The sequence below is a fragment of the Trametes versicolor genome, assembly GCF_000271585.1.
Source record: "Trametes versicolor FP-101664 SS1 unplaced genomic scaffold TRAVEscaffold_10, whole genome shotgun sequence".
Taxonomy (NCBI): Eukaryota; Fungi; Basidiomycota; class Agaricomycetes; order Polyporales; family Polyporaceae; genus Trametes; species Trametes versicolor.
This window is the reverse complement of record NW_007360330.1, coordinates 259,418-270,015: the sequence shown is the minus strand read 5'-3', so window position 1 is coordinate 270,015 and position 10,598 is coordinate 259,418. Positions and strand designations below refer to the sequence as shown.

The 10,598-nt window shown below is 54.7% G+C and overlaps 2 protein-coding genes across 2 annotated transcripts; one reads left to right on the top strand and one right to left on the bottom strand.

Annotated features, from left to right (window-relative positions):
- Positions 1 to 502: 502 nt before the first annotated feature.
- TRAVEDRAFT_39229 (high affinity methionine permease) lies at positions 503 to 3,288 on the bottom strand (the record flags this gene model as incomplete). Its single annotated transcript, XM_008043650.1, has 18 exons — positions 503 to 526; positions 586 to 721; positions 804 to 870; positions 936 to 980; positions 1,036 to 1,087; positions 1,143 to 1,241; positions 1,291 to 1,400; positions 1,451 to 1,521; positions 1,629 to 1,637; positions 1,689 to 1,802; positions 1,864 to 2,030; positions 2,090 to 2,181; positions 2,237 to 2,285; positions 2,340 to 2,401; positions 2,459 to 2,520; positions 2,637 to 2,921; positions 2,977 to 3,031; positions 3,087 to 3,288. 18 exons carry the CDS (start codon positions 3,286 to 3,288, stop codon positions 503 to 505), a joined length of 1,701 nt encoding a protein of 566 aa, XP_008041841.1.
- A 2,884-nt stretch (positions 3,289 to 6,172) lies between these two features.
- TRAVEDRAFT_50813 (uncharacterized protein) lies at positions 6,173 to 7,332 on the top strand (the record flags this gene model as incomplete). Its single annotated transcript, XM_008043719.1, has 6 exons — positions 6,173 to 6,291; positions 6,648 to 6,744; positions 6,803 to 6,856; positions 6,900 to 6,923; positions 6,978 to 7,115; positions 7,171 to 7,332. 6 exons carry the CDS (start codon positions 6,173 to 6,175, stop codon positions 7,330 to 7,332), a joined length of 594 nt encoding a protein of 197 aa, XP_008041910.1.
- Between the last annotated feature and the right edge of the window lie 3,266 nt (positions 7,333 to 10,598).

Sequence of the window (10,598 nt, the reverse complement as noted above, 5' to 3'; positions counted from 1 at the left end):
CATTTGCTCTCGACGGGATTCTCGGGCCTTCGCCATCCACCGAGTGTGCGTCCTCGCGCGCAGTGATGGCCAGTGCACGTTTCCCGGGTACGATTGCAGTACGTATTGCATCTTCATGACCCTACTTTCTGCTCACACCGCCTCGTGTGCAAGCGGCAGTACTGAGACGCGAAACAGAAGCACGCGTATCCAACCCCTCGAAGACGATGAGCGGCCGCCAACCCGAGCATGGAGCTGTGCAGTAGACTGCCTCCAAGCGAATCGCGTCATCCGCTGGCTCCGGCTCCTCACGTAGGCTGCCCTTATGGCCTTCTCGATGCGCAGATATCGTTGACTGTAGCGATCTTGAGTTTTGGGAAGTGGTTCCAACTCGCGGCGAATCCTGCGAGTTCAGTCATCATGCTTCCATTACAACACTACCATAAATACCGTAATGCAACATTATGAAAGTCGTTTCCGAACCTCCTACTCCCTCGGACCCGAGCACAGACCTCCCTGGGCCTCACTCGATCTTTTGCCGTGAAAACTGCATGGAAGACGCATCAGCATTCACCAAGACCTCTCGCCAGCCTACTAGACACGTACCAAAGTGACGACAGTCCCGTCCGCGAGCACCTCCTTGCGCGGCACGTACTCGACGCCGAACCAGCGCGGCACGATCCGCCACGCGGCCCAGTACAGAACGCCCGCCGCCGTGATCGCGATGCCCACGATGCAGTATCTGTCGGAAATGCATACGAGCATGCACGTCAGCAGGAGCTCATGACGCGCGCGCGACGATGGCGAAGGGAGTGGACACGCACAGGTAGTAGGGTAGCGGCGGGGTGTCGCCCTTGCCGTTCGCGGGGTGCAGGAAAGGCGCGACGAGCACTAGGGCAGGCGCGCATGTGCATCAGGCATCAGTGAGGCGTTGTCAGCTGGTAGAGTCGGCGTACGGAATATGGCTGCTGCGAGGAAGAATACTGCGAGGGGCCACCATACTGTAGCATCGAAATTCAGCACAATCGGCGCTACGCGTGGCCTCGCTGGACCTACCTTTGAACGGCCGGGGCGCGTTGGGCTTGCTGTACCTCAGCCAAAACAGTCCCTAGGCGGAGAAGCTGTCAGCTGCTGCACCGGTGCGTCTGAGTAACGAGACATACGAGCACGACGAACAGGCTGATGATCTGGCCGGGGTATCCTTGCAGATCCAGGATAAAGGGGTACGCGACCGACGACGGCGGTCCGATGATGACAATAACCTGCAGGCGCGTGAGCAGCCGTGCACACACATATCACGTGTGGACTCACTGAGGGTATCAAGTGGATGATCAGACCCGGGAGCGGCGACTTGCCCGTGGGCCAGTTGGACGCCCAGAACCGGTTGCCGAATGGCAGCGGGATGCCCTCCTTGGCGAGTTCTAAGGGCAATATGGGTATCTAGTCCATCCTAGGGTTCGAAGGAGCGCACCTTGGTTGATACGTGCTGCAGCAAAAGTGACGGTGACGACGTTCTGTGTATAGCAGGCATGTAAGCGAAGTCTCAGTACGGCACAACGGGTAGTTTTACTCACCCTGTATGGATTGAAATACGCGAGACAATTCCATTGAGATTTGTACTTCCCTCGTTTGACAGGTTTAAAGCTTACCCCAGAGCACTACGCACAAGTGAACATCGGAAGAAACTCCACAGCCAGCGCAATCCTCACCTCAAAGCAACAAACACGGTGAGCGCCTTCTGTGCTTGCACCCCAAACACGTTCTTGAAGAACAGACTCGCGACCGTCGTCCCGCTGTGCAGGATCTCGTCCTTGGTCGCCGCCCTATCGTTCACAGCCTCGATCAACACCATACCTTTGCGCAGAACAAAGAAGCGAAACGCACGCAAAGTAGGAGACGTTCGCGAGCAGGTAGAGCACTGCACAGATTCCGAGCCCGAGCGGGCCCGCGATCTTGAGCGTGCGCACGGGATTCTTGACGTTGTTCATCACGTAGTTGACGTACGACCACCCTGCATACGCACTCAGCACCTTGAACGTCGCGGTCGCGTACTGTGCAGCGCCAATCAGAAAAGGAGCAGAGATGTGAGAGGGAGGGGATTGGGACGGACGTCGTTGCTGCTGTGCGAGCTCCCGGCGAATGCATCCCGGAAGTTCGCATACGGGTCCTCAATGTGGGTCTTTCCCGAAAGCACGACCCATCCTGAACTGAAGGGTGAGTGGCCCGGCTTTCCGCTGTAAAGAGGCGAGCGACTTACCAGTGATCACGACGAAGAGGAGGATGATGATTTTGAACACGCTCAGGCCCTGCACACAGATTCCGTGAGCAGACGTTTCTCCCGCGTCCGATGGCACGCTCACGTTCATAACCCACACTCCGAGACGCGGTGTTAGGCCATGAAGAAGGGTCGCGAAGCCAATGACTGGGAAAACCTAGTCAGCACCTCCGCCATGCATGGAAAAAGGAAGACATAGCGTACCGCCCAGTGCAATGCCACGGGTGACCCATCGGTCCGCGCTATGGCCTGCGACGATGAGGATGCTTTGCAATGACGTCATAACTGAGCACGCATCAGCAATATAAACAGAAACTCACTTTTGCGCGAACACCTGTTGTGCAGTTCCCACGTCAGAATGGGAAAACGCGAAAGGATTGACATGGTACGTACTATGCAGCCTGATGCGGAGAACCCGAGAACAATCGCGTTCACCGCGAAAATGACAGTTGCCAAATGTTTCGGTTTTTTGTAGACCGCCTCCAGGTACACCTTCTCGCCTCCAGAACGCGGAAACATAGTCCCGAACTCGAGCCAGATGAACATACCACAGAACGAGAGGACGAAGCCAAGGACCCAGAGCATGAGCGAAGCGCCCACCGATCCGACCGATCCGAGAATGGATGAAGGCGTTGAGAAAATGCCGGTTCCAATGATACAACCGACGCTAGGAGATTGCGGGTTTGTGGATAGGGGAGATTGGAAGCGGTGTGTGTACTCACTTGAGCAGCGTGCAGCTGAACACGCCGAGATGCCGGCCCATGCCACCCGCGGAATCTGAGACGTCCAGATCAGTACTTGTAACACAATGAGTGCAATGGATTGTGCGTACCCTCCTCGAATGTCAGCTCGCCAGGGTTGAGCGAAGAGTCTATAGCAGTCGTAATCTCCTTTGACGCAAGCGACTCCGCATCGCTATCTTCTTTAGATTGTTTCGTGTCCAGTGACGCATCCACCGGGACCACATCCGAGGCCTCTGAGCCGCCGCGCGGGCGGGCTCTCCAGGAAGGCAGGTACTGCAGCAGCGAGGGCATGGCGGCGAGCAGACAGCAGCAGCTAGCAGTAGCGGTACAAGCTCCGGCGGAGGAAGTGGGGATATATGTGACGGGTGGGACGGGTGGGACGATAACAGGAAGTGCGATAGGCCACTACTTGAGAAGCAGCACTGTCGTCACTCAGGCTGGGAGCACATGCGAGCTCCGTCCCGGCTTTTCGCCATCCCCTAGAATCATTGCATGCATTCTGGGCCTATCAAGGGGGTAAGGTATATCGTCAATCCCAGCCACCCGCTTGAATGGAAGCTACGAACGGCAACCCAGTTGTCGAGCACGGCGCTGCTTCAGCTCACGGAGTGTCTCGTGAACGCGTCGGCGGCATGGTTGTACGTTTACAGGTCCAGAGGCGCAATGCGATTCCCTGGCCAGGTGAGGATGTCGCCGAAGAGGGGAAGAACGAGCACGCCATACTGGTATATATAGTGTAGGCAGGATGCGTCGTTCTATAAGGCAGACTGTTTTCTTCGATCACGGAACTTCGAATCGCAGGATGTTGTTCGAAGGTCTGCAACGATGTTGGCTGGTATTTTCCAGCGCTGTCCTTGGAATCTGGGACCTGTGCAAAAACTAGAGTGATGTCGTCGGCGCGTCGGCGACGTCCTCGGAAGACATGTTCGTGGCAATCGACGACAAGATCCGCGCATATCTTCGACATGCGTTCGACTTGTTTTCGAGCTCTGTGAACAGTCGCGTGCCGTCTCCCCGGCGAGAGCTCGATCGCGAAGTGTCGCGCCAACTGAAAAATCAACAAATAGATGAGCGATTATACGGACGCAGTTTAACAGAACCCACCTTTTCTCCCGAGACTCGGCATATACCCGAAGTCTTTGCGTTGAGCTGAGCATTCGTCACTTAGTATGCAGCATAAATCTCCTATCTATGCTAGGTCTTGGAGGTTGACAGTTACCCGTCGCTCGTGTAACTGTCGAGATAAGTCGAGATGCGACCCCGCTCGCAACTCTTGTTTTCACCGGGCAGGTACGCTTCGCCGACCTGGGACGATCCTATGGCCGAGGCGTAGCTGGAACACAAGATAATAAAGAGGTGCACGGGTCGTGTATTTGAGCTGCTGTTCCAGGATAATGCGGAGTCGATGCAAGCAACAAAAGCAAGAGCGCCCATCGACAGCTGGCAGTCCGCTAACCTCGTGGCCTGTGGGAAAGTATGACATCATCACGCAGCGCTAAGGCTGCCGCTCGCATCAGCGCTTCTTCTCGTCCTTGGACCTTTCCAAACTCGAGTCTCTTCCACTCGCCACCAGACTAGCTTTTGCACTCGATGCCTGTTCGGACGTCGGCGGAGGTCTTGACTGAGACCTCGGAAGGTTCGATCCACAGACTCGGATGACGCGCCACGGGAGAGCCTGACCTGCACCAACACGTAGTACCTCCACGAATTTATAACGAGAATTCTAACGGCTATATCTTCAACGCCCCGGAGCATTATTAGTAGCTGCAAGCCCAGCCAAGAGTAGACAGTGTCTATCCGCGGAAGACTGCAGGATTCGAACGCGGATCACGAGGGCTGACCTGTTTGACGAGCGCGTCGGCTGTCCCCTGTATAACGATGTCGCGTTCTGCGATACCGGGTCGTGTGTAGTCAATTGTGCTCTAAGGGTATAATAAGGCACCTTAGGCGCACAGTTTGAGCGTTTTTCAATATCTGCACCGCCGCCCGCACAGTAAGTATCACCCTGATACGGTCGTTTTGGGTGCAGTTCTAACTCACGGCGACGGGAGCAAGCTCTCAGCTTAACGAGTCCGACCACAATGCAGACTTGAGATGTATATATTGGTTTTCCACCGTACCCTATGTCAAAGTAGTGAGATTTTGATTATGCGGACGACAAGATGTGCGACGTCCCCCGGCGCAGGAGACCTCCGTGCATTCCAGAACACCAGCCGTCCAGACTGTGTGGTATAAGATGCTGTGTTATCCTTTACTTACAAATAATGATACCAAAGATAGCTATGTATATAGCTTTTTGTGCAAGCGAGAGGACCTAGGTGACAGAAGAATGCGAAGAGTCGAATGGTCGCAGCTCGGTCGTGGCCTACGAGCGTCTCCGAGTCTCCTTTCCGCTCCCCGCGGAATCCGGGCCGAGCTTCGGGACCGAAGTAATCGGAGATTTGGACGACACGCCGTCATCATCAAGCGCCGTACGCGTTTCTTTTTCTCTCCCGTCCACCACCTCGCTACCGACTCTCTCGCCGACTCTCTCGCTCTTCGTGCGCCATGCTTTCCTATGAAATCTCTAGCAGTCAGGATCTGTTGAAACAACACCCATACTCGGGCTGCATCCTGGCGTACTGCTCACCACTCGGACGACCTCCTGCACGGCGGTAACACTTCTCCCTCAAGGTTGGTCCCGCAGAAGAGGCCGATGTCACCAAGAACGCGGGCTCAGTGATTAGATGGGGCAGCTGACGTCTAGCTGCATAGCTGAATAGAGAAGAAGAGTAGCATATATGCACACTGCAGGCTCAGGTAAGTCACGCACAACATGAAGATTGGTAGGCAGCGGCTCTCGATCTGTAGGTTCACTACATCCCTCGTTCATGGAATCGTACAATCGGATCTATAGAGATCTTTGATGCCTCGGGAGTTCTGCACTTTTTTCTCAGTACTTACGCTGTGCTTGTTCGCGCAGAATCTCGTACACTCCTGCCCATGCCTCGATCTCCGCTCTCTTTTGGATCAACAACGGTGCTCTCCTCCCTTGACGCGATGCTCTACGTCGTCATCCCTCTGCCGCATTCTACCTAGTCTCCCCTTGTACGCACGCGGAAGCTCCTCGCCCATGCGCTGATAGCAAAGCTCGGCCGGCCTTTCCTCATCCAGCGCTGCAGTCTACTGGACCTCCATGACACTCTCCAACACCCCATTCATGAAGACGCTCGAAATCGACCACGCGTCCTTGATTCCAAGTAAGTTTTCATCCTCCTTCACCCCCCGCAGTGTGCACGAAGTCAGCGATCGGCCGTAAGGGAGCTCATGTCGCCGCGGTTCTCAAGTCCATAGAACCTGCTTTCCGTTGTGTGGTATCCGAGCTTTGTAGGTGTATTTCTTCCGCAACCGTTACCTCTCTCTTGCGTCTGCGCTTCGCGGAGGCTTTGCCGTTTAGTCACGGTGTAGCTACCAATCAGGTGTGTCCTCACGTTCCCCGTTCGGCGTATACGTCGCTCAAGAATCTCGCCCACCGTCGTATACGCTGGCCTCACCAGAAATCCGACTGGCACACGGTTGATACCATGATTCGGAAATACTACCCCCTCTGGCAGGTTTTTCTCTTATACGCGCATCATCGTCTGGTATTCACATGCTGACTGGTATTTTAGCTCGTATATCAGAGCGCAGCTCCCCCTCGAGATCCTCTATCTTGCTCAAGAATACGCCGCTCCTCGGGAGGCCGACCTCGCTCTTGGTAGTCTAATCGTATGTACACGCGTACTGGCAGTTCAATGATATAAGCTACGTACTGATTCGAGGGCAGCCCCGGAACCCCGCGCATGAGATCCTGGACTATATCCTGGAGGTGTCGTTCATCGTATAGGGTTACAATTTGAAGATAGTTATTGCGTCTTACCTAGCTGGACCTCAATGCGTTGTTCAAGGTACGGGATATGTTTGACACGCCTTGATCGTGACTGATGGTTCGCATCGCGTAGGAGCAGAACTTCCCGGACGATAAAGTACAGGCTCTGGCACGGCTTGGACCACGCGTGGAGTGCATCTGGGACGCCAAAAACTTCGCATTCCTCGGTACCACGCAACACGAGGATACTGCTACCTTCGTCGTGCTCTCCGTAGACGGGCGAACTCTGGCGGCGGGCGGAATCTTGCATATCTGTTGCGTCGAAGACGTGTGACCCACCTCAATATCAACCGCACAAACTAGAGTTGTCAAGCCACAACGACCTGGTCATCCCCGCGGTGTCTTTTGATGGTCGAATCACCGTCAGCGGCGTGCGCGACTGCGGCTTCCCAATGTGGAGCACGGACGAAGGGCTCGCGCCGATGTAGGTGGAGTCACGCTTCATGCGCCAGTGGCTTTCTTGCCTGACTGAGAGGATGTGTCGTGGCGCGGTGTCGTGTCGGGCTCCGACGACATGACTGGGAAGGTGTAGAGCGTGCATACGGGAACGGCTGCACTATACCCTGCGGCGCAAAGGGGGTGCGGGGTGCGGGTGCGGGTGCGGGGTGGCGTGTTTGTCTGACGGTGCGTATGATGGGTCCGTGTTGGCCGACAACATTGTTGAGGCATTGAAGGCTAGGCGGAAAAAAAGCTCGTTGGGGCATACAGCCTGCGCGGTGGCGTTGTAGGGTCTATGCATACCGCGCTGGTGTATGACGACCTTTGCGAGATTTGCTCCCCTACTTCAGGCCGCGAGTTACCTGCAACCTCATGCTAGGATGTCCTCGAGAGAAACATGTCTAGATCCCAGAGACCTCTTCTATATTAACATCAAGCTTATTGTGATTTGCTCGAAAACATGTATTCAACACAGTCGCAAGCATCCCTACGTCAAGCACTCGCTAGGTGCAGCGCCGGCGTTGGCCTCGAAGCGGCATATGGGAGATACCATGAACTATGGAGGGATTTGCGCCGAGATCGCGGGAATGCGGGATGCACCCAGAAAGATGTGTCACAGTGGAAGATGCACGCGCGTTGGAATGCGGTCTCTGCGTGTTGACCATGAGAGGCTAGAAGTGGCAACACGGCGTGAACGCGCAACTAGATGTCAATTTGGAGTATTGATCACGTTACTATTGTGGATCGAGACGAAGCCGTACACATCTACGCACAGGAATACGTGGGATCGCGCCGTGATCGCAGACGCACCGCCGAGAGACCTATCGTACATATCCAGTCAAGGAGATATACGGGAAGCACGGACGCCCCAATTGTCGCAGCGGTGAAGTAGAGCGTGCATATGTCGAGGCCGCTCCGGGGATCAAGCCAAGGTCGGCGCAACCTGCCGCACGTACAGATCCAAGCACTCGGTCAGTCGCGTGAACATCGCACGGCTTGCGTAGATTTTCGGCGCGAGGAACTGAAAACAAAGAGAGCATGTCAGATATAGATACGACAACTACATGTGGGTTCCAGGCGTGTCAGAACACGTACAGTGGAGTTGGCGACGTCTTCATCCCCGGAGCGGGTGTTCAGCGATGTTTCGAGGGAAACCAAGTCAAGCCTCAGCTGGGTGGGAAGACAGTTGACGTAAGGTTTTAGAATTTGGGACGCGCAGCACAGCAGAAACGGGGAAGAAGATTTAACGAAGGGGGGGTAGAGGGTGCGACAGGGACATACGTTGTGCCAGATATTGGCTATGGCTTCGATGCGTTGGGAGACGTTGCAGATGTCTTGCAGAGTGGTTCCTCTAGAGTGTCAGGAAACGTCGTCAGAGACTGCACTCACTCTCAGGAAAGCGGACGTTCGAACGACATACTGTGCCAGCTCCGCTTGCGCTGCCGGGCCATAATAGCAGATCAATACCTGTCTAAGCCCCGTGGAGATGTGCCGGACTGACCTAGAGTATGATTGGGTGCTCCAAGAACAAATTGCTGAGGCCACGGGATAGGAACTTGGGGCGCTCGATGGAGTGTGAGAGACGACTCACCAACGCTTGGATAGCAGTCGTGGGCGAGAGCGTGCAAAGTAGCTTGGCAGCGCTAGGAGTCAGTGCAGCTAGCATCGCTAGATACGCCGCTTCCTGGTCCGTGAACTATTGAGAAGAGAATGAGCGATCTTGTGTCGAGGTCCTGCCGCGTGCTTGACCTTTTCGGGTACGCTGGAAAAAGTCGCGATGTAAACCATTGAACTTGCTATATAGGGCCACTTTCGCGAACGTCGAGGATCTCGAAACACTTACTTAGAAACTTTCTCCTCCAGGACCACTATGTTGTTAAAGGCATGGGTCATAGCCTCAGAGAGCGGTCCTGTGACGCTCTTCAGGTTGGCTGTGAGTATGACGTGCTGCCTGAAACCCCTGATGTCGTTGGCGATCTTGTTGAAGCTATCACATACGACCTGTGCGGCTGCGATATGCTCTTGAACTTTCTAAGGAACGGATTGTTATCAAAAATGCAGGATGACGTGTAGTGACAGTACGTACCTCCTCAAAGATCTTGATCTCCTCCAGCAAGGCTCGGACGTCACACCTGACATCCCCGACCTTGCCCAAGACCGCATCGGCATACACTATAGAATGAACGAGTGATAAAAATACGTGTGAGCAAATCGGAAAGTAGATACAGTGCATGATCCTGGACGCGGCTGCGGCGCTGTCACGACTGCTATCCACGCACATGTTGAATCGCTGCAACATACAGCGAGGCTTAGCATAAGCAAAGCGTAGCGTGAGCATTGAATAGATGGGACTCACTGTGCGGAAAGCCACCCACTGTGGCGCGAGAGCATCCTGAGCTTCAGAGGATATGGAGTACTCATAATCGAATGCCTGAAGGGGGCGCATGACCTTGTCAAAGAGGCCATTGATGGCGTCGATGCTCTTGCGGAGCTGGTCGATATCCTGGGACATCACCTCGCCGGCGGTGGGGCTCTCATAGAAGGTGGTCAGTAGAGTGCACCTATCCAGCCCTAGAAGAGGGTCGAGCAAGGAGTAGCTAGTCATCGTATGAAGCAGGCCTAGGGAGATCTGAGTTTGAGCCGTCCGAGCCGATGCGGGTGTATATGGAATGCCGGGAGACCGAGGAGCGCTGAGGTACCGCGTGCCCATTCGTCGGTGTACTCATGACAGCCATGATACGATCATGTAAGTCGCAATCTTCGCAGAACTCGTCCACGTCGAAAATCTAAGTGTGGATAGCGGCAGCTTGCCAGTGGTGGCAGCAGTGTACAGAACACGATCATCGCAGGAGAGACGCTCGCTCCGCCGGCTTGGCAAATACGGACAAATATAGCACAACCAACGCGAGAGCGCGATGCACCCGGAGGCTGCGTTCTGTGGCTCCTGGATCCTGATGAACTCTGAACCTGGAAGGCTGTAAGCTGTAAGCCGCACAAAGAGAGGTCTTCAGTCTGTGAGAGAACGACTATGATTGCATAGTACTGTACCTGTAAGCCGCACAAAGAGAGGCTACAAGTACTAGTAAGTAAACATGTAAGGAAGCATAGGTAGTATGGGACTTACTCTTCAGTCTGTGAGAGAACGACTGAAGAGCAGAGGCCTGCAGAGTCCTCCTTATATACTACTGGGGAGGACGATGAGTAAGCGTAAAAGAAGAGAGCATGTGACGTCCAGAGGACGCTGACTGAGCGATGA